Source organism: Salvelinus fontinalis, unplaced genomic scaffold, assembly GCF_029448725.1.
Source record: "Salvelinus fontinalis isolate EN_2023a unplaced genomic scaffold, ASM2944872v1 scaffold_0666, whole genome shotgun sequence".
NCBI lineage: Eukaryota > Metazoa > Chordata > Actinopteri > Salmoniformes > Salmonidae > Salvelinus > Salvelinus fontinalis.
The window spans coordinates 26,765-50,685 of NW_026600875.1; the positions used below are offsets into that span (position 1 = coordinate 26,765).

General features: G+C 44.9%; 1 protein-coding gene across 2 annotated transcripts; it reads left to right on the plus strand.

The window, feature by feature from the left end:
* The first annotated feature begins 306 nt into the window (after positions 1–306).
* LOC129846949 (U6 snRNA-associated Sm-like protein LSm6) lies at positions 307–2,480 on the plus strand. 2 transcript variants are annotated; one of them, XM_055914766.1, is made up of 4 exons: positions 307–395; positions 836–937; positions 1,412–1,525; positions 2,286–2,480. In XM_055914766.1, exons 2-4 carry the CDS (start codon positions 844–846, stop codon positions 2,318–2,320), a joined length of 243 nt encoding a protein of 80 aa, XP_055770741.1. In that variant the 5' UTR covers positions 307–395; positions 836–843; the 3' UTR covers positions 2,321–2,480. The 2 variants fall into 2 exon arrangements, with proteins under 2 accessions (XP_055770741.1, XP_055770740.1); XM_055914765.1 differs by having other exon boundaries at positions 319–395; positions 840–937.
* Positions 2,481–23,921: the final 21,441 nt, after the last annotated feature.

Consider the following 23,921-nt stretch of genomic DNA (forward strand, 5'->3'; position numbering starts at 1 on the left):
TCTACATAATAGTGCTGTCTCCATGAAGTGGTTCAAATGACAGTAAAAAAACTTTAAGCCTGTATTTCGAAATAATTTATTGCTGATATGCAGATTAGACAGAAGACCTAGTAGACTGTTTAATGCATGCAAATTAATAAAAGCTTTCACATTATCTCACTCATACATATAATAAAATATCCACCTATTCATATAATTGTTTTATGAGAGTTTTCAAAAAATATTTTAAATATACCCTCAAGAATAGTGAGAAATCCAACACGCGGTTTTGAAGACAGATGTTTGTCCTTTATTGGATACCGTACACCAAAGCCCGGTAAAAGTAGCTGATTGGCTGCTGTTCTCACAGCCAAAACACAACAGAAATTATTCTAGCTACGAACGGTGAAGTACAGGTGGGTAGCTAGATTGCTAACAAGCTAATGCTAGTTCGGTAGATGCCTAACATAGCTAAGTAACGATTCGATACGTAATTTTATTTTCAGTACCGTGAAATGTTATGCTACTAGCATATGCATTTTTGTCTATAAAGACTGATTCAATGTGGCTTTTCAGCAGGCTAACTAATAGCTAGGCCTGTTAGCCACATTAGCCCAGCTAGCGCAGTCATTTCTGTGTTTTGCTGATATGCTAACTAGCTAGCTACCTGTTCATTAGCAAGCTAGTTAGCCTCCTACATTGCAAGTATGCATTTTTCATAATGTGCATCCTGCTAATACAGCTGTTTAGCATCTTCTCCGTGTTAGTAGGATACAGATCTGATGCAACGTTTCCTATGCATTTTGAATCATACAAAATTATACATAGTTATTGTTCCTCTATGTCCCTCTTCCAGACAGAATCATGAGTCTCAGAAAGCAGACCCCCAGTGACTTTCTGAAGCAGATCATTGGGAGACCAGTTGTGGTCAAGCTCAACTCTGGAGTGGATTACAGAGGTAACACTGCACCTTTTAGAAGTCATCACCTAGTTGGCCAGTATGTGATATTTCTAGACTGCCTGTTAACCAAGAACTGAATTTTATTTGTCACATGCGCCAAATACAATTGGTGTAGACTTTACTGTGAAACTCTTGCTTAGGAGCCCTTCCCAACAATGCAGAATTAAGTACTTCAAGAATAACACTATATGCAGGGAGTACCAGAACAATGTGCAGAGGTATGAGGTATTTGAGGTAGATATGTACATGAAGGCGGTAAAGTGACTAGGCATCAGGGTTGATAATAAGAGTCAAGTAAATAAGAGTAATAGTAAATGTAAAAGTTTGTTTGTTTGTGTTACAGTACTATTGGTGCTATCCTTACTCCACACAGAATGTATTTGACTTCTATGCCTGATCTGATGTTTAAAGATGCATTGCCCAGAGACTGCCTGTCTGTGCCATTGACATTAGTTTGTGCCTTTTCTATAGGTGTCCTAGCCTGTCTGGATGGCTATATGAACATTGCAGTGGAGCAGACAGAGGAGTATGTCAATGGCCAGCTGAAGAACAAGTATGGTGACGCCTTCCTGAGAGGAAACAATGGTAAGAACCCCAGAACCAGACACTTGCTTTTTCTAACTACTTGGTGGCACTTGTGTAGAAGTCAACATGATATTGAATAGCTATGGAGAATAGTGTATTACTCCTTCCCATTAATTTTAGTATTGACTTATTTTTCATGATTGCCGATTTCACATACTAGTCGGAACTATGAAACAGAAATTTCCGACTTGCTAACTGATTGAACGCGGCATGTGTATAACTTCAACCGGTTAACAAGTCGGAAATGTCTATTTTCTAGTTCCTGATTAGCACGTAAACACGGTAGATATGACTCGTAATTAACTGAGACTTTCTGATTATATAACGTTGCCACAGACAGCAGGATGTTTTTATTTTTATTTTTATTTTACCATTATTTTACCAGGTAAGTTGACTGAGAACACGTTCTCATTTGCAGCAACGACCTGGGGAATAGTTACAGGGGAAAGGAGGGGGATGAATGCGCCAATTGTAAACTGGGGATTATTAGGTGACCATGATGGTTTGAGGGCCAGATTGGGAATTTATGTACCGTAAATATTGCAAGATGAGCACGATACAAGACCTTGCACTCGCAAAAAATCTGAGTATCTTCATGGGTGGTGACAACAGCAGAGAAGTTTAGCCTTGCGCTTTACCCTCTTAGTAGTTAACGGAAGTCAGCGCGATATCTCACATACTATCTGGTTTTGTATCTACATGGCATTTTAAGTTTTCACCTTTCTTGTCTGTACTAATTCTTTTCTATTTCCTTCCTTAGTGTTATACATCAGCACCCAGAAGAGGAAGATGTGATGCAGAAGATTTGTCCCCTTTTTTTTTTATTCCTGACGTTGTTCGTTGATTATGTTATATGAGAACATTGTTGTTCGTATTGTTTAATGTCCCTGGCATGAAGAGTGTTTAGTTTTTTGTAAAAAGGAGAACAATCCAATAAATGTTTTTGGAAGTTTAATTTTGTTCCTAGAGTCTGTTTTTCCCCACCTAAATTTAGAGCAAAAGCTTGCCTTTCTTTTATCTAACACTAACATAATTGTAAAAGATTATGCACATATATTGTATACTTACAGTATATAGTACATCTGTATACTCCCCTAGTTGAGTATTGAAGTATTTTCATTTTATATTGAAGGAATATAGACTTTCCTTTTTTCCTTACTGACCTGTGGAGGCTGGTTGAACATGAGCAGTGATTCTTCTAGATAATATTCTCCAGTCAGTCCTATATGATGACAAAGCTTAAAGCCATACTGATGGAGTGTATTTCAGCTTCAATCTAGTAATTCCCTGTGTCCTCTTGAGCCCTGCCAGCTTCCAATAACATAGACACCATATAAAGCACTGGGCATACGATACGGCAAGGCATTCATTCACAATATAACTTATGTCTCATTCTCCTTCAATGTTATGAGACAGATTATACAGGATACACTGACCCTGAAGGGCTGCATTCATCACTATCAGTCTATACGGTATATGATGTCTTAATCATAATTGGTTTAATGTGTGGGTGGAGTCTGAGCATGGCCAATTGACTTCTGGCATTTTCTCAATTACCAATCAAAACCAGCCATTATGGAGAAACGAAACAGTGATGCCTGTCTACAAATGGTCCCCCCTGAAGGCTATGTCAGGTTCTATTAACATGTAAACAGATCTGTCATAGTAGCTGCCCGTTTGCCTCTGGTAGTGGATAGATGGTTAATGGGAGGTGTGATTACTGAATGTGATACAGCCTGTTGGTGTTCTGTCTAGTGTGGCAGGTGATTGGATTTCTCACTACCCACACACAAAGCATCTCTTTTTCAGCACACACACACACAGGTTTCTTTACTCCTCAAGCACATGAACCCCTCATAACTACAAGATGGATAGATGCTTTTGTTCTCAGTAAGTTGTCTCTTTATCCTCCCCTCAGTTGATTCCTGCTGCCTACCTCCTGAAACACCACGCATAACATATGCAGAGATGTGGATGTTTAACCCATTTAGGTCATCTGTACTAGTAATTTAGCCAATGTGTTCAAACCAAACGTGACGTCAGTTCATTATGATGAGAAGAACGTAATGAATATATGATTCATTAGGATTCAACTGCTTGTGGTGGTTTGGGAGGAGGGAGACTTTGCAGGGCCTTGTTTTCCACCCTATACATGCGCACTCTGGCCTCTGCTAGGAGACAAAAGGCTGCCAAGGTCAGGTCTGACTTCAGGATGAAGGACGCATTATTGATCAAACTCCCTCCGCCGAGCCGCGACTGGAGCGAGTGAGAGGGGAGAGACGGGGGCTCGCTGCAGAGCACACAGACACACACACACACACACTGATACAGACACTGACAGACACACACACTCTCTTTCACGCACACACACATTGACACAGACACGCGTAGAATCATTATGGCAGCTAGCGAGGTTAGCGCAGGCAAATATTTACAGAGTGGAATCATAACGGAGCTGCTGGCTGTGCGGCCTCGCAGGAAGCCCAATTAATCCTGTTCACAGTAATGACCTGGTGGCAGACCTCACGCTATTGTACTGCTATTGGCCCGGACTGTTCAGACACACACTCCCGAGTACGCTGCCCTATACTCCTCTGGGAGTGTATATGTACATGTATTGGTTTCAGGCAGTCTACTTTTGCAACTGCACATTTCCCTTTCTAACCCCTAGAATAAAGAGTTGAATGACAACATGTCAGTCCTCTCTCAGTGTGGGTCTGCATTGGGGTTTTGTATCAAACACACCTATTCTCTCCACCTTGCCTATCAAAGGGTGCTGCAGCGGTGAACACACACACACACTCTCTGTCACACTCTCTGTCTCTCTGTCACACTCTGTCACACACTCTCACGTGGTCATTCTCTCTCTCTCTGTCACACTCTCGCTCTCTCTGTCACACTCTCTTTCTCTGTCACTCTCTCTCTGTCACTCTCTCTCTCTCTCTGTCACTCTCTCTATCACACTAACCTTGTTACTGAGGAGCCATTAGAGGACTCAAAGTCTTACAGCACCACCAGCTGCCAAAGCCGATAACTACATGAGAGAGAGAGAGAGAAAGAGACAGGGCGATAGCATGACCCTGACTGATCACACTGCAGCACAGTCTATCGTCAGGATCAAATAGACGAGGACAACCATAGAAACCCATAAGGACAACCTGGTATCGCTTTGTTCAGGTCATGCTGCCTGGATACCTGTCCTCAAATAGGGCAAGGAGGTGTTAGTGACTTTTCACATTTCATGTGTTGTTCATGTTTTTGTTCACAACTTTTGTGGATGTCTGAATTGGAGGCCTGTTTTGTTGATGTCGTAAAAATAACAATGTATGATTTAAATACTGCACACAACACCATCAGGGTGAGAGTGTGTGTGTGTGTGTGTGTGTGTGTGTGTGTGTGTGTGTGTGTGTGTGTGTGTGTGTGTGTGTGTGTGTGTGTGTGTGTGTGTGTGTGTGTGTGTGTGTGTGTAAACAACCCTAAGGCTAGGGAAAGGGATCTGGGCTTTGTCCTGTGTGAACTTGACCTGTCTTTAACCACTATACCCCCCCCCACCCCCCCCCCCCCCCACCCCCCCTGTCTTAACCCCTAACTGCCTGCCTGTCATGTGTAAATGATGACCACCTCCCACACGGGGCCTCTCTCTCGTCTCCCATTCCACTCCAGGGTCAGGGGTCAGAGGTTAATGGTTACACTGGAACAAACACCTCAGATCCAGTTTCCAAGTTCAGGGAAAATGCAGTCATTTTACAGGCTGTTTAAAGTGTGTTAGTGTTGGTCAACCATACTTGCTGAAAGCCATGCTCTTCCCAACATGCTGTTTCTTTATAAAATCAAATAGTTCACGTAAATGTTTGACACATTAAGGTGGTTTAGAATGCAATAGTGTGTTAGCAATACACATGGATTTTTTTCACAACACAATGTTAAACCTGAATATTTATTACATGAGAAAGTCCACTCCAAAAGCAGACACCAAACTCAAGTACTTCAGAACACCAAACTCAAGTTCCAGTAGTGTTTTGATTCTGATTGAGTCGGAGGCCGAGACCCTGGACCCACCATCCCGCCATCCCAAACCTCTTAATTTAGCCCGGCAGCTAGCATAGCCATACACACAGTCAACCTTGGTCAGGAATGTGACCTCTGACCTTCTTATCTGAAAGGAGCTATTCCGAGCCCCAGGGCAGGGGTGCTGTGATTTATCTTGGCCCCAAATGGCAACAGTGTGAAGCTGGTCTAAGCAGGTTGAGGAGGGTGAGGAGAGAAGGTACCCTTCGGAAGAAGGCCATAGGGCCATGGGGCATATACCCACAATGCACTACACTGACATACATGCTCCCAATTTTGTTAACCCTAAAGGGCCTACAGTGCACAGACCACTGTTAGTCCATATATGGTAGTAATCAAATTGTGTTGTGCTATGAGCCAAACGGTAAACAAAACCTATGTCTTGAGTTGTGACCCACCATCTGGGAAACACTGTACTACATATGAGCCCACTGCCCTGCTGGTGAGAGTCAGACAACATTGGGCCATGTGTAGGGTTAGGGGTAGAGTCAGACATTATGTGTAGGGTTAGAGTCAGACATCATGTGTGGGGTTAGGGTTAGAGTCAGACATCATGTGTAGGGTTAGAGTCATACATCATGTGTAGGGTTAGAGTCAGACACCATGTGTAGGGTTAGGATTAGAGTCAGACACCATGTGTAGGATTAGGGTTAGAGGCCGACCCCATGTGTAGGGTTAGAGTCAGACATCATGTGTAGGGTTAGAGTAAGACATCATGTGTAGGGTTAGAGTCAGACACCATGTGTAGGGTTAGGATTAGAGTCAGACACCATGTGTAGGATTAGGGTTAGAGGCCGACACCATGTGTAGGGTTAGGGTTAGAGTCAGACACCATGTGCAGGATTAGGATTAGAGTCAGACACCATGTGTAGGGTTAGGGTTAGAGTCAGACACCATGTGTAGGGTTAGGGTTAGAGTCAGACACCATGTGTAGGGTTAGAGTCAGACATCATGTGTAGGGTTAGAGTCAGACACCATGTGTAGGGTTAGGATTAGAGTCAGACACCATGTGTAGGGTTAGGGTTAGAGTCAGACACCATGTGTAGGGTTAGAGTCAGACATCATGTATAGGGTTAGGGTTAGAGTCAGACACCATGTTTAGGGTTAGGGTTAGAGTCAGACATCATGTGTAGGGTTAGAGTCAGACATCATGTGTAGGGTTAGAGTCAGACACCATGTGTAGGGTTAGGGTTAGAGTCAGACACCATGTGTAGGGTTAGGTTTAGAGTCAGACATCATGTGTAGGGTTAGGATTAGAGTCAGACACCATGTGTAGGGTTAGGGTTAGAGCCAGACACCATGTGTAGGGTTAGGATTAGAGTCAGACACCATGTGTAGGGTTAGGATTAGAGTCAGACACCATGTGTAGGGTTAGGGTTAGAGTCAGACACCATGTGTAGGGTTAGGGTTAGAGTCAGACATCATGTGTAGGGTTAGAGTCAGACATCATGTGTAGGGTTAGGTTTAGAGTCAGACATCATGTGTAGGATTAGGGTTAGAGTCAGACATCATGTGTAGGATTAGGGTTAGAGTCAGACACCATGTGTAGGATTAGGGTTAGAGTCAGACACCATGTGTAGGATTAGGGTTAGAGTCAGACACCATGTGTAGGGTTAGGGTTAGAGTCAGACATCATGTATAGGGTTAGAGTCAGACATCATGTGTAGGGTTAGGGTTAGAGTCAGACACCATGTGTAGGATTAGGGTTAGAGTCAGACACCATGTGTAGGATTAGGATTAGAGTCAGACACCATGTGTAGGGTTAGGGTTAGAGTCAGACACCATGTGTAGGGTTAGGGTTAGAGTCAGACACCATGTGTAGGGTTAGGGTTAGAGTCAGACATCATGTATAGGGTTAGAGTCAGACATCATGTGTAGGGTTAGGGTTAGAGTCAGACACCATGTGTAGTATTAGGGTTAGAGCCAGACACCATGTGTAGGATTAGGGTTAGAGTCAGACACCATGTGTAGGGTTAGAGTTAGAGTCAGACATCATGTGTAGGGTTAGGGTTAGAGTCAGACACCATGTGTAGGATTAGGGTTAGAGTCAGACACCATGTGTAGGATTAGGGTTAGAGTCAGACACCATGTGTAGGGTTAGGGTTAGAGTCAGACATCATGTATAGGGTTAGAGTCAGACATCATGTGTAGGGTTAGGGTTAGAGTCAGACACCATGTGTAGGATTAGGGTTAGAGTCAGACACCATGTGTAGGATTAGGATTAGAGTCAGACACCATGTGTAGGGTTAGGGTTAGAGTCAGACACCATGTGTAGGGTTAGGGTTAGAGTCAGACACCATGTGTAGGGTTAGGGTTAGAGTCAGACATCATGTGTAGGATTAGGGTTAGAGTCAGACAACATTTGTAGGGGTTAGGATTAGAGTCAGACACCATGTGTAGGGTTATGGTTAGAGTCAGACATCATGTGTAGAGTTAGGGTTAGAGTCAGACACCATGTGTAGGGTTAGGGTTAGAGTCAGACATCATGTATAGGGTTAGAGTCAGACATCATGTGTAGGGTTAGGGTTAGAGTCAGACACCATGTGTAGTATTAGGGTTAGAGCCAGACACCATGTGTAGGATTAGGGTTAGAGTCAGACACCATGTGTAGGGTTAGAGTTAGAGTCAGACATCATGTGTAGGGTTAGGGTTAGAGTCAGACACCATGTGTAGGGTTAGGGTTAGAGTCAGACACCATGTGTAGGGTTAGGATTAGAGTCAGACACCATGTGTAGGGTTAGGATTAGAGTCAGACACCATGTGTAGGGTTAGGGTTAGAGTCAGACACCATGTGTAGGGTTAGGGTTAGAGTCAGACACCATGTGTAGGGTTAGGGTTAGGGTCAGACACCATGTGTAGGGTTAGGGTTAGAGTCAGACACCATGTGTAGGGTTAGGGTTAGAGTCAGACACCAAGTGTAGGGTTAGGGTTAGAGTCAGACACCATGTGTAGGGTTAGGGTTAGAGTCAGACATCATGTGTAGGGTTAGGATTAGAGTCAGACACCAAGTGTAGGGTTAGGGTTAGAGTCAGACACCATGTGTAGGGTTAGGGTTAGAGTCAGACACCATGTGTAAGATTAGGGTTAGGGTCAGACACCATGTGTAGGGTTAGAGTCAGACACCATGTGTAGTATTAGGATTAGAGTCAGACACCATGTGTAGGGTTAGAGTCAGACATCATGTGTAGGGTTAGAGTCAGACACCATGTGTAGGGTTAGGATTAGAGTCAGACACCATGTGTAGGGTTAGGGTTAGAGTCAGACACCATGTGTAGGGTTAGAGTCAGACATCATGTATGGGGTTAGGGTTAGAGTCAGACATCATGTGTAGGGTTAGAGTCAGACACCATGTGTAGGGTTAGGGTTAGAGTCAGACACCATGTGTAGGGTTAGGTTTAGAGTCAGACATCATGTGTAGGGTTAGGATTAGAGTCAGACACCATGTGTAGGGTTAGGGTTAGAGCCAGACACCATGTGTAGGGTTAGGATAGAGTCAGACACCATGTGTAGGGTTAGGGTTAGAGTCAGACACCATGTGTAGGGTTAGGGTTAGAGTCAGACATCATGTGTAGGGTTAGAGTCAGACATCATGTGTATGGTTAGGGTTAGAGTCAGACACCATGTGTAGGGTTAGGTTTAGAGTCAGACATCATGTGTAGGGTTAGGGTTAGAGTCAGACACCGTGTGTAGGATTAGGGTTAGAGTCAGACACCATGTGTAGGATTAGGGTTAGAGTCAGACACCATGTGTAGGATTAGGATTAGAGTCAGACACCATGTGTAGGGTTAAGGTCAGAGTCAGACACCATGTGTAGGGTTAGGGTTAGAGTCAGACACCATGTGTAGGGTTAGGGTTAGAGTCAGACATCATGTGTAGGATTAGGGTTTGAGTCAGACAACATTTGTAGGGGTTAGGATTAGAGTCAGACACCATGTGTAGGGTTATGGTTAGAGTCAGACATCATGTGTAGAGTTAGGGTTAGAGTCAGACACCATGTGTAGGGTTAGGGTTAGAGTCAGACATCATGCATAGGGTTAGAGTCAGACATCATGTGTAGGGTTAGGGTTAGAGTCAGACACCATGTGTAGTATTAGGGTTAGAGTCAGACACCATGTGTAGGATTAGAGTTAGAATCAGACACCATGTGTAGGGTTAGGGTTAGAGCCAGACACCATGTGTAGGATTAGGGTTCGAGTCAGACACCATGTGTAGGGTTAGAGTTAGAGTCAGACATCATGTGTAGGGTTAGGGTTAGAGTCAGACACCATGTGTAGGGTTAGGGTTAGAGTCAGACACCATGTGTAGGGTTAGGTTTAGAGTCAGACATCATGTGTAGGGTTAGGATTAGAGTCAGACACCATGTGTAGGGTTAGGGTTAGAGCCAGACACCATGTGTATGGTTAGGATTAGAGTCAGACACCATGTGTAGGGTTAGAGTTAGAGTCAGACATCATGTGTAGGGTTAGGATTAGAGTCAGACACCAAGTGTAGGGTTAGGGTTAGAGTCAGACACCATGTGTAGGGTTAGGGTTAGAGTCAGACACCATGTGTAAGATTAGGGTTAGAGTCAGACACCATGTGTAGGGTTAGGGTTAGAGTCAGACACCATGTGTAGGATTAGGGTTAGAGTCAGACACCATGTGTAGGGTTAGGGTTAGAGTCAGACATCATGTATAGGGTTAGAGTCAGACATCATGTGTAGGGTTAGGTTTAGAGTCAGACACCATGTGTAGGGTTAGGGTTAGGGTCAGACACCATGTGTAGGGTTAGGGTTAGAGTCAGACACCATGTGTAGGGTTAGGGTTAGAGTCAGACATCATGTGTAGGATTAGGGTTTGAGTCAGACAACATTTGTAGGGGTTAGGATTAGAGTCAGACACCATGTGTAGGGTTATGGTTAGAGTCAGACATCATGTGTAGAGTTAGGGTTAGAGTCAGACACCATGTGTAGGGTTAGGGTTAGAGTCAGACATCATGCATAGGGTTAGAGTCAGACATCATGTGTAGGGTTAGGGTTAGAGTCAGACACCATGTGTAGTATTAGGGTTAGAGTCAGACACCATGTGTAGGATTAGGGTTAGAATCAGACACCATGTGTAGGGTTAGGGTTAGAGCCAGACACCATGTGTAGGATTAGGGTTCGAGTCAGACACCATGTGTAGGGTTAGAGTTAGAGTCAGACATCATGTGTAGGGTTAGGGTTAGAGTCAGACACCATGTGTAGGGTTAGGGTTAGAGTCAGACACCATGTGTAGGGTTAGAGTTAGAGTCAGACATCATGTGTAGGGTTAGGATTAGAGTCAGACACCAAGTGTAGGGTTAGGGTTAGAGTCAGACACCATGTGTAGGGTTAGGGTTAGAGTCAGACACCATGTGTAAGATTAGGGTTAGAGTCAGACACCATGTGTAGGGTTAGGTTTAGAGTCAGACACCATGTGTAGGATTAGGGTTAGAGTCAGACACCATGTGTAGGGTTAGGGTTAGAGTCAGACATCATGTATAGGGTTAGAGTCAGACATCATGTGTAGGGTTAGGTTTAGAGTCAGACACCATGTGTAGGGTTAGGGTTAGGGTCAGACACCATGTGTAGGGTTAGGGTTAGAGTCAGACACCATGTGTAGGGTTAGGGTTAGAGTCAGACACCAAGTGTAGGGTTAGGGTTAGAGTCAGACACCATGTGTAGGGTTAGGGTTAGAGTCAGACATCATGTGTAGGGTTAGGATTAGAGTCAGACACCAAGTGTAGGGTTAGGGTTAGAGTCAGACACCATGTGTAGGGTTAGGGTTAGAGTCAGACACCATGTGTAAGATTAGGGTTAGGGTCAGACACCATGTGTAGGGTTAGAGTCAGACACCATGTGTAGTATTAGGGTTAGAGTCAGACACCATGTGTAGGGTTAGAGTCAGACATCATGTGTAGGGTTAGAGTCAGACACCATGTGTAGGGTTAGGATTAGAGTCAGACACCATGTGTAGGGTTAGGGTTAGAGTCAGACACCATGTGTAGGGTTAGAGTCAGACATCATGTATGGGGTTAGGGTTAGAGTCAGACATCATGTGTAGGGTTAGAGTCAGACACCATGTGTAGGGTTAGGGTTAGAGTCAGACACCATGTGTAGGGTTAGGTTTAGAGTCAGACATCATGTGTAGGGTTAGGATTAGAGTCAGACACCATGTGTAGGGTTAGGGTTAGAGCCAGACACCATGTGTAGGGTTAGGATTAGAGTCAGACACCATGTGTAGGGTTAGGGTTAGAGTCAGACACCATGTGTAGGGTTAGGGTTAGAGTCAGACATCATGTGTAGGGTTAGAGTCAGACATCATGTGTATGGTTAGGGTTAGAGTCAGACACCATGTGTAGGGTTAGGTTTAGAGTCAGACATCATGTGTAGGATTAGGGTTAGAGTCAGACACCATGTGTAGGATTAGGGTTAGAGTCAGACACCATGTGTAGGATTAGGGTTAGAGTCAGACACCATGTGTAGGATTAGGGTTAGAGTCAGACACCATGTGTAGGGTTAGGGTTAGAGTCAGACATCATGTATAGGGTTAGAGTCAGACATCATGTGTAGGGTTAGGGTTAGAGTCAGACACCGTGTGTAGGATTAGGGTTAGAGTCAGACACCATGTGTAGGATTAGGGTTAGAGTCAGACACCATGTGTAGGATTAGGATTAGAGTCAGACACCATGTGTAGGGTTAAGGTCAGAGTCAGACACCATGTGTAGGGTTAGGGTTAGAGTCAGACACCATGTGTAGGGTTAGGGTTAGAGTCAGACATCATGTGTAGGATTAGGGTTTGAGTCAGACAACATTTGTAGGGGTTAGGATTAGAGTCAGACACCATGTGTAGGGTTATGGTTAGAGTCAGACATCATGTGTAGAGTTAGGGTTAGAGTCAGACACCATGTGTAGGGTTAGGGTTAGAGTCAGACATCATGCATAGGGTTAGAGTCAGACATCATGTGTAGGGTTAGGGTTAGAGTCAGACACCATGTGTAGTATTAGGGTTAGAGTCAGACACCATGTGTAGGATTAGAGTTAGAATCAGACACCATGTGTAGGGTTAGGGTTAGAGCCAGACACCATGTGTAGGATTAGGGTTAGAGTCAGACACCATGTGTAGGGTTAGAGTTAGAGTCAGACATCATGTGTAGGGTTAGGGTTAGAGTCAGACACCATGTGTAGGGTTAGGGTTAGAGTCAGACACCATGTGTAGGGTTAGGATTAGAGTCAGACACCATGTGTAGGGTTAGGATTAGAGTCAGACACCATGTGTAGGGTTAGGGTTAGAGTCAGACACCATGTGTAGGGTTAGGGTTAGAGTCAGACACCATGTGTAGGGTTAGGGTTAGAGTCAGACACCATGTGTAGGGTTAGGGTTAGAGTCAGACATCATGTGTAGGGTTAGGATTAGAGTCAGACACCAAGTGTAGGGTTAGGGTTAGAGTCAGACACCATGTGTAGGGTTAGGGTTAGATTCAGACACCATGTGTAAGATTAGGGTTAGGGTCAGACACCATGTGTAGGGTTAGGGGTAGAGTCAGACACCATGTGTAGTATTAGGGTTAGAGTCAGACACCATGTGTAGGATTAGAGTTAGAGTCAGACACCAAGTGTAGGGTTAGGGTTAGAGTCAGACACCATGTGTAGGGTTAGGGTTAGAGTCAGACACCATGTGTAAGATTAGGGTTAGGGTCAGACACCATGTGTAGGGTTAGGGTTAGAGTCAGACACCATGTGTAGTATTAGGGTTAGAGTCAGACACCATGTGTAGTATTAGAGTTAGAGTCAGACACCATGTGTAGGGTTAGGGTTAGAGTCAGACATCATGTGTAGGGTTAGGATTAGAGTCAGACACCATGTGTAGGATTAGCATTAGAGTCAGACACCATGTGTAGGGTTAGAGTTAGAGTCAGACACCAAGTGTAGGGTTAGGGTTAGAGTCAGACACCATGTGTAGGGTTAGGGTTAGAGTCAGACACCATGTGTAGGGTTAGGGTTAGAGTCAGACATCATGTGTAGGGTTAGGATTAGAGTCAGACACCATGTGTAGGATTAGCATTAGAGTCAGACACCATGTGTAGGGTTAGGGTTAGAGTCAGACACCAAGTGTAGGGTTAGGGTTAGAGTCAGACACCATGTGTAGGGTTAGGGTTAGAGTCAGACACCATGTGTAAGATTAGGGTTAGGGTCAGACACCATGTGTAGGGTTAGGGTTAGAGTCAGACACCATGTGTAGTATTAGGGTTAGAGTCAGACACCATGTGTAGGGTTAGGGTTAGAGTCAGACATCATGTGTAGGGTTAGGATTAGAGTCAGACACCATGTGTAGGGTTATGGTTAGAGTCAGACATCATGTGTAGAGTTAGGGTTAGAGTCAGACACCATGTGTAGGGTTAGGGTTAGAGTCAGACATCATGCATAGGGTTAGAGTCAGACATCATGTGTAGGGTTAGGGTTAGAGTCAGACACCATGTGTAGTATTAGGGTTAGAGTCAGACACCATGTGTAGGGTTAGAGTCAGACATCATGTGTGGGGTTAGGGTTAGAGTCAGACATTATGTGTAGGGTTAGAGTCAGACATCATGTGTGGGGTTAGGGTTAGAGTCAGACATCATGTGTAGGGTTAGAGTCATACATCATGTGTAGGGTTAGAGTCAGACACCATGTGTAGGGTTAGGATTAGAGTCAGACACCATGTGTAGGATTAGGGTTAGAGGCCGACCCCATGTGTAGGGTTAGAGTCAGACATCATGTGTAGGGTTAGAGTAAGACATCATGTGTAGGGTTAGAGTCAGACACCATGTGTAGGGTTAGGATTAGAGTCAGACACCATGTGTAGGATTAGGGTTAGAGGCCGACACCATGTGTAGGGTTAGGGTTAGAGTCAGACACCATGTGCAGGATTAGGATTAGAGTCAGACACCATGTGTAGGGTTAGGGTTAGAGTCAGACACCGTGTGTAGGGTTAGGGTTAGAGTCAGACACCATGTGTAGGGTTAGAGTCAGACATCATGTGTAGGGTTAGAGTCAGACACCATGTGTAGGGTTAGGATTAGAGTCAGACACCATGTGTAGGGTTAGGGTTAGAGTCAGACACCATGTGTAGGGTTAGAGTCAGACATCATGTATAGGGTTAGGGTTAGAGTCAGACACCATGTTTAGGGTTAGGGTTAGAGTCAGACATCATGTGTAGGGTTAGAGTCAGACATCATGTGTAGGGTTAGAGTCAGACACCATGTGTAGGGTTAGGGTTAGAGTCAGACACCATGTGTAGGGTTAGGTTTAGAGTCAGACATCATGTGTAGGGTTAGGATTAGAGTCAGACACCATGTGTAGGGTTAGGGTTAGAGTCAGACACCATGTGTAGTATTAGGGTTAGAGTCAGACACCATGTGTAGGATTAGAGTTAGAATCAGACACCATGTGTAGGGTTAGGGTTAGAGCCAGACACCATGTGTAGGATTAGGGTTAGAGTCAGACACCATGTGTAGGGTTAGAGTTAGAGTCAGACATCATGTGTAGGGTTAGAGTTAGAGTCAGACATCATGTGTAGGGTTAGGGTTAGAGTCAGACACCATGTGTAGGGTTAGGGTTAGAGTCAGACACCATGTGTAGGGTTAGGATTAGAGTCAGACACCATGTGTAGGGTTAGGATTAGAGTCAGACACCATGTGTAGGGTTAGGGTTAGAGTCAGACACCATGTGTAGGGTTAGGGTTAGAGTCAGACACCATGTGTAGGGTTAGGGTTAGAGTCAGACACCATGTGTAGGGTTAGGGTTAGAGTCAGACATCATGTGTAGGGTTAGGATTAGAGTCAGACACCAAGTGTAGGGTTAGGGTTAGAGTCAGACACCATGTGTAGGGTTAGGGTTAGATTCAGACACCATGTGTAAGATTAGGGTTAGGGTCAGACACCATGTGTAGGGTTAGGGGTAGAGTCAGACACCATGTGTAGTATTAGGGTTAGAGTCAGACACCATGTGTAGGATTAGAGTTAGAGTCAGACACCAAGTGTAGGGTTAGGGTTAGAGTCAGACACCATGTGTAGGGTTAGGGTTAGAGTCAGACACCATGTGTAAGATTAGGGTTAGGGTCAGACACCATGTGTAGGGTTAGGGTTAGAGTCAGACACCATGTGTAGTATTAGGGTTAGAGTCAGACACCATGTGTAGTATTAGAGTTAGAGTCAGACACCATGTGTAGGGTTAGGGTTAGAGTCAGACATCATGTGTAGGGTTAGGATTAGAGTCAGACACCATGTGTAGGATTAGCATTAGAGTCAGACACCATGTGTAGGGTTAGAGTTAGAGTCAGACACCAAGTGTAGGGTTAGGGTTAGAGTCAGACACCATGTGTAGGGTTAGGGTTAGAGTCAGACACCATGTGTAGGGTTAGGGTTAGAGTCAGACATCATGTGTAGGGTTAGGATTAGAGTCAGACACCATGTGTAGGATTAGCATTAGAGTCAGACACCATGTGTAGGGTTAGGGTTAGAGTCAGACACCAAGTGTAGGGTTAGGGTTAGAGTCAGACACCATGTGTAGGGTTAGGGTTAGAGTCAGACACCATGTGTAAGATTAGGGTTAGGGTCAGACACCATGTGTAGGGTTAGGGTTAGAGTCAGACACCATGTGTAGTATTAGGGTTAGAGTCAGACACCATGTGTAGGGTTAGGGTTAGAGTCAGACATCATGTGTAGGGTTAGGATTAGAGTCAGACACCATGTGTAGGGTTATGGTTAGAGTCAGACATCATGTGTAGAGTTAGGGTTAGAGTCAGACACCATGTGTAGGGTTAGGGTTAGAGTCAGACATCATGCATAGGGTTAGAGTCAGACATCATGTGTAGGGTTAGGGTTAGAGTCAGACACCATGTGTAGTATTAGGGTTAGAGTCAGACACCATGTGTAGGGTTAGAGTCAGACATCATGTGTGGGGTTAGGGTTAGAGTCAGACATTATGTGTAGGGTTAGAGTCAGACATCATGTGTGGGGTTAGGGTTAGAGTCAGACATCATGTGTAGGGTTAGAGTCATACATCATGTGTAGGGTTAGAGTCAGACACCATGTGTAGGGTTAGGATTAGAGTCAGACACCATGTGTAGGATTAGGGTTAGAGGCCGACCCCATGTGTAGGGTTAGAGTCAGACATCATGTGTAGGGTTAGAGTAAGACATCATGTGTAGGGTTAGAGTCAGACACCATGTGTAGGGTTAGGATTAGAGTCAGACACCATGTGTAGGATTAGGGTTAGAGGCCGACACCATGTGTAGGGTTAGGGTTAGAGTCAGACACCATGTGCAGGATTAGGATTAGAGTCAGACACCATGTGTAGGGTTAGGGTTAGAGTCAGACACCGTGTGTAGGGTTAGGGTTAGAGTCAGACACCATGTGTAGGGTTAGAGTCAGACATCATGTGTAGGGTTAGAGTCAGACACCATGTGTAGGGTTAGGATTAGAGTCAGACACCATGTGTAGGGTTAGGGTTAGAGTCAGACACCATGTGTAGGGTTAGAGTCAGACATCATGTATAGGGTTAGGGTTAGAGTCAGACACCATGTTTAGGGTTAGGGTTAGAGTCAGACATCATGTGTAGGGTTAGAGTCAGACATCATGTGTAGGGTTAGAGTCAGACACCATGTGTAGGGTTAGGGTTAGAGTCAGACACCATGTGTAGGGTTAGGTTTAGAGTCAGACATCATGTGTAGGGTTAGGATTAGAGTCAGACACCATGTGTAGGGTTAGGGTTAGAGTCAGACACCATGTGTAGTATTAGGGTTAGAGTCAGACACCATGTGTAGGATTAGAGTTAGAATCAGACACCATGTGTAGGGTTAGGGTTAGAGCCAGACACCATGTGTAGGATTAGGGTTAGAGTCAGACACCATGTGTAGGGTTAGAGTTAGAGTCAGACATCATGTGTAGGGTTAGGGTTAGAGTCAGACACCATGTGTAGTATTAGGGTTAGAGTCAGACACCATGTGTAGGATTAGAGTTAGAATCAGACACCATGTGTAGGGTTAGGGTTAGAGCCAGACACCATGTGTAGGATTAGGGTTAGAGTCAGACACCATGTGTAGGGTTAGAGTTAGAGTCAGACATCATGTGTAGGGTTAGGGTTAGAGTCAGACACCATGTGTAGGGTTAGGGTTAGAGTCAGACACCATGTGTAGGGTTAGGATTAGAGTCAGACACCATGTGTAGGGTTAGGATTAGAGTCAGACACCATGTGTAGGGTTAGGGTTAGAGTCAGACACCATGTGTAGGGTTAGGGTTAGAGTCAGACACCATGTGTAGGGTTAGGGTTAGAGTCAGACACCATGTGTAGGGTTAGGGTTAGAGTCAGACATCATGTGTAGGGTTAGGATTAGAGTCAGACACCAAGTGTAGGGTTAGGGTTAGAGTCAGACACCATGTGTAGGGTTAGGGTTAGATTCAGACACCATGTGTAAGATTAGGGTTAGGGTCAGACACCATGTGTAGGGTTAGGGGTAGAGTCAGACACCATGTGTAGGGTTAGGATTAGAGTCAGACACCATGTGTAGGGTTAGGATTAGAGTCAGACACCATGTGTAGGGTTAGGGTTAGAGTCAGACACCATGTGTAGGGTTAGGGGTAGAGTCAGACACCATGTGTAGTATTAGGGTTAGAGTCAGACACCATGTGTAGGATTAGAGTTAGAGTCAGACACCAAGTGTAGGGTTAGGGTTAGAGTCAGACACCATGTGTAGGGTTAGGGTTAGAGTCAGACACCATGTGTAAGATTAGGGTTAGGGTCAGACACCATGTGTAGGGTTAGGGTTAGAGTCAGACACCATGTGTAGTATTAGGGTTAGAGTCAGACACCATGTGTAGTATTAGAGTTAGAGTCAGACACCATGTGTAGGGTTAGGGTTAGAGTCAGACATCATGTGTAGGGTTAGGATTAGAGTCAGACACCATGTGTAGGATTAGCATTAGAGTCAGACACCATGTGTAGGGTTAGAGTTAGAGTCAGACACCAAGTGTAGGGTTAGGGTTAGAGTCAGACACCATGTGTAGGGTTAGGGTTAGAGTCAGACACCATGTGTAGGGTTAGGGTTAGAGTCAGACATCATGTGTAGGGTTAGGATTAGAGTCAGACACCATGTGTAGGATTAGCATTAGAGTCAGACACCATGTGTAGGGTTAGGGTTAGAGTCAGACACCAAGTGTAGGGTTAGGGTTAGAGTCAGACACCATGTGTAGGGTTAGGGTTAGAGTCAGACACCATGTGTAAGATTAGGGTTAGGGTCAGACACCATGTGTAGGGTTAGGGTTAGAGTCAGACACCATGTGTAGTATTAGGGTTAGAGTCAGACACCATGTGTAGGGTTAGGGTTAGAGTCAGACATCATGTGTAGGGTTAGGATTAGAGTCAGACACCATGTGTAGGGTTATGGTTAGAGTCAGACATCATGTGTAGAGTTAGGGTTAGAGTCAGACACCATGTGTAGGGTTAGGGTTAGAGTCAGACATCATGCATAGGGTTAGAGTCAGACATCATGTGTAGGGTTAGGGTTAGAGTCAGACACCATGTGTAGTATTAGGGTTAGAGTCAGACACCATGTGTAGGGTTAGAGTCAGACATCATGTGTGGGGTTAGGGTTAGAGTCAGACATTATGTGTAGGGTTAGAGTCAGACATCATGTGTGGGGTTAGGGTTAGAGTCAGACATCATGTGTAGGGTTAGAGTCATACATCATGTGTAGGGTTAGAGTCAGACACCATGTGTAGGGTTAGGATTAGAGTCAGACACCATGTGTAGGATTAGGGTTAGAGGCCGACCCCATGTGTAGGGTTAGAGTCAGACATCATGTGTAGGGTTAGAGTAAGACATCATGTGTAGGGTTAGAGTCAGACACCATGTGTAGGGTTAGGATTAGAGTCAGACACCATGTGTAGGATTAGGGTTAGAGGCCGACACCATGTGTAGGGTTAGGGTTAGAGTCAGACACCATGTGCAGGATTAGGATTAGAGTCAGACACCATGTGTAGGGTTAGGGTTAGAGTCAGACACCGTGTGTAGGGTTAGGGTTAGAGTCAGACACCATGTGTAGGGTTAGAGTCAGACATCATGTGTAGGGTTAGAGTCAGACACCATGTGTAGGGTTAGGATTAGAGTCAGACACCATGTGTAGGGTTAGGGTTAGAGTCAGACACCATGTGTAGGGTTAGAGTCAGACATCATGTATAGGGTTAGGGTTAGAGTCAGACACCATGTTTAGGGTTAGGGTTAGAGTCAGACATCATGTGTAGGGTTAGAGTCAGACATCATGTGTAGGGTTAGAGTCAGACACCATGTGTAGGGTTAGGGTTAGAGTCAGACACCATGTGTAGGGTTAGGTTTAGAGTCAGACATCATGTGTAGGGTTAGGATTAGAGTCAGACACCATGTGTAGGGTTAGGGTTAGAGTCAGACACCATGTGTAGTATTAGGGTTAGAGTCAGACACCATGTGTAGGATTAGAGTTAGAATCAGACACCATGTGTAGGGTTAGGGTTAGAGCCAGACACCATGTGTAGGATTAGGGTTAGAGTCAGACACCATGTGTAGGGTTAGAGTTAGAGTCAGACATCATGTGTAGGGTTAGGGTTAGAGTCAGACACCATGTGTAGTATTAGGGTTAGAGTCAGACACCATGTGTAGGATTAGAGTTAGAATCAGACACCATGTGTAGGGTTAGGGTTAGAGCCAGACACCATGTGTAGGATTAGGGTTAGAGTCAGACACCATGTGTAGGGTTAGAGTTAGAGTCAGACATCATGTGTAGGGTTAGGGTTAGAGTCAGACACCATGTGTAGGGTTAGGGTTAGAGTCAGACACCATGTGTAGGGTTAGGATTAGAGTCAGACACCATGTGTAGGGTTAGGATTAGAGTCAGACACCATGTGTAGGGTTAGGGTTAGAGTCAGACACCATGTGTAGGGTTAGGGTTAGAGTCAGACACCATGTGTAGGGTTAGGGTTAGAGTCAGACACCATGTGTAGGGTTAGGGTTAGAGTCAGACATCATGTGTAGGGTTAGGATTAGAGTCAGACACCAAGTGTAGGGTTAGGGTTAGAGTCAGACACCATGTGTAGGGTTAGGGTTAGATTCAGACACCATGTGTAAGATTAGGGTTAGGGTCAGACACCATGTGTAGGGTTAGGGGTAGAGTCAGACACCATGTGTAGTATTAGGGTTAGAGTCAGACACCATGTGTAGGATTAGAGTTAGAGTCAGACACCAAGTGTAGGGTTAGGGTTAGAGTCAGACACCATGTGTAGGGTTAGGGTTAGAGTCAGACACCATGTGTAAGATTAGGGTTAGGGTCAGACACCATGTGTAGGGTTAGGGTTAGAGTCAGACACCATGTGTAGTATTAGGGTTAGAGTCAGACACCATGTGTAGTATTAGAGTTAGAGTCAGACACCATGTGTAGGGTTAGGGTTAGAGTCAGACATCATGTGTAGGGTTAGGATTAGAGTCAGACACCATGTGTAGGATTAGCATTAGAGTCAGACACCATGTGTAGGGTTAGAGTTAGAGTCAGACACCAAGTGTAGGGTTAGGGTTAGAGTCAGACACCATGTGTAGGGTTAGGGTTAGAGTCAGACACCATGTGTAGGGTTAGGGTTAGAGTCAGACATCATGTGTAGGGTTAGGATTAGAGTCAGACACCATGTGTAGGATTAGCATTAGAGTCAGACACCATGTGTAGGGTTAGGGTTAGAGTCAGACACCAAGTGTAGGGTTAGGGTTAGAGTCAGACACCATGTGTAGGGTTAGGGTTAGAGTCAGACACCATGTGTAAGATTAGGGTTAGGGTCAGACACCATGTGTAGGGTTAGGGTTAGAGTCAGACACCATGTGTAGTATTAGGGTTAGAGTCAGACACCATGTGTAGGGTTAGGGTTAGAGTCAGACATCATGTGTAGGGTTAAGATTAGAGTCAGACACCATGTGTAGGGTTATGGTTAGAGTCAGACATCATGTGTAGAGTTAGGGTTAGAGTCAGACACCATGTGTAGGGTTAGGGTTAGAGTCAGACATCATGCATAGGGTTAGAGTCAGACATCATGTGTAGGGTTAGGGTTAGAGTCAGACACCATGTGTAGTATTAGGGTTAGAGTCAGACACCATGTGTAGGGTTAGAGTCAGACATCATGTGTGGGGTTAGGGTTAGAGTCAGACATTATGTGTAGGGTTAGAGTCAGACATCATGTGTGGGGTTAGGGTTAGAGTCAGACATCATGTGTAGGGTTAGAGTCATACATCATGTGTAGGGTTAGAGTCAGACACCATGTGTAGGGTTAGGATTAGAGTCAGACACCATGTGTAGGATTAGGGTTAGAGGCCGACCCCATGTGTAGGGTTAGAGTCAGACATCATGTGTAGGGTTAGAGTAAGACATCATGTGTAGGGTTAGAGTCAGACACCATGTGTAGGGTTAGGATTAGAGTCAGACACCATGTGTAGGATTAGGGTTAGAGGCCGACACCATGTGTAGGGTTAGGGTTAGAGTCAGACACCATGTGCAGGATTAGGATTAGAGTCAGACACCATGTGTAGGGTTAGGGTTAGAGTCAGACACCATGTGTAGGGTTAGGGTTAGAGTCAGACACCATGTGTAGGGTTAGAGTCAGACATCATGTGTAGGGTTAGAGTCAGACACCATGTGTAGGGTTAGGGTTAGAGTCAGACACCATGTGTAGGGTTAGAGTCAGACATCATGTATAGGGTTAGGGTTAGAGTCAGACACCATGTTTAGGGTTAGGGTTAGAGTCAGACATCATGTGTAGGGTTAGAGTCAGACATCATGTGTAGGGTTAGAGTCAGACACCATGTGTAGGGTTAGGGTTAGAGTCAGACATCATGTGTAGGGTTAGGATTAGAGTCAGACACCATGTGTAGGGTTAGGGTTAGAGCCAGACACCATGTGTAGGGTTAGGATTAGAGTCAGACACCATGTGTAGGGTTAGGATTAGAGTCAGACACCATGTGTAGGGTTAGGGTTAGAGTCAGACACCATGTGTAGGGTTAGGGTTAGAGTCAGACATCATGTGTAGGGTTAGAGTCAGACATCATGTGTAGGGTTAGGTTTAGAGTCAGACATCATGTGTAGGATTAGGGTTAGAGTCAGACATCATGTGTAGGATTAGGGTTAGAGTCAGACACCATGTGTAGGATTAGGGTTAGAGTCAGACACCATGTGTAGGATTAGGGTTAGAGTCAGACACCATGTGTAGGGTTAGGGTTAGAGTCAGACATCATGTATAGGGTTAGAGTCAGACATCATGTGTAGGGTTAGGGTTAGAGTCAGACACCATGTGTAGGATTAGGGTTAGAGTCAGACACCATGTGTAGGATTAGGATTAGAGTCAGACACCATGTGTAGGGTTAGGGTTAGAGTCAGACACCATGTGTAGGGTTAGGGTTAGAGTCAGACACCATGTGTAGGGTTAGGGTTAGAGTCAGACATCATGTATAGGGTTAGAGTCAGACATCATGTGTAGGGTTAGGGTTAGAGTCAGACACCATGTGTAGTATTAGGGTTAGAGCCAGACACCATGTGTAGGATTAGGGTTAGAGTCAGACACCATGTGTAGGGTTAGAGTTAGAGTCAGACATCATGTGTAGGGTTAGGGTTAGAGTCAGACACCATGTGTAGGATTAGGGTTAGAGTCAGACACCATGTGTAGGATTAGGGTTAGAGTCAGACACCATGTGTAGGGTTAGGGTTAGAGTCAGACATCATGTATAGGGTTAGAGTCAGACATCATGTGTAGGGTTAGGGTTAGAGTCAGACACCATGTGTAGGATTAGGGTTAGAGTCAGACACCATGTGTAGGATTAGGATTAGAGTCAGACACCATGTGTAGGGTTAGGGTTAGAGTCAGACACCATGTGTAGGGTTAGGGTTAGAGTCAGACACCATGTGTAGGGTTAGGGTTAGAGTCAGACATCATGTGTAGGATTAGGGTTAGAGTCAGACAACATTTGTAGGGGTTAGGATTAGAGTCAGACACCATGTGTAGGGTTAGGGTTAGAGTCAGACATCATGTATAGGGTTAGAGTCAGACATCATGTGTAGGGTTAGGGTTAGAGTCAGACACCATGTGTAGTATTAGGGTTAGAGCCAGACACCATGTGTAGGATTAGGGTTAGAGTCAGACACCATGTGTAGGGTTAGAGTTAGAGTCAGACATCATGTGTAGGGTTAGGGTTAGAGTCAGACACCATGTGTAGGGTTAGGGTTAGAGTCAGACACCATGTGTAGGGTTAGGATTAGAGTCAGACACCATGTGTAGGGTTAGGATTAGA

What these genes read in the sequence shown, in the direction of transcription:
- LOC129846949 (XM_055914766.1), top strand. Translation starts at nt 844, where the DNA reads ATGAGTCTCAGAAAGCAGACCCCCAGTGACTTTCTGAAGCAGATCATT. An exon ending in CTCTGGAGTGGATTACAGAG is followed by an intron (nt 938 to 1,411) that starts GTAACACTGCAC and finishes CCTTTTCTATAG; the next exon opens with GTGTCCTAGCCTGTCTGGAT. An exon ending in CTTCCTGAGAGGAAACAATG is followed by an intron (nt 1,526 to 2,285) that starts GTAAGAACCCCA and finishes TTCCTTCCTTAG; the next exon opens with TGTTATACATCAGCACCCAG.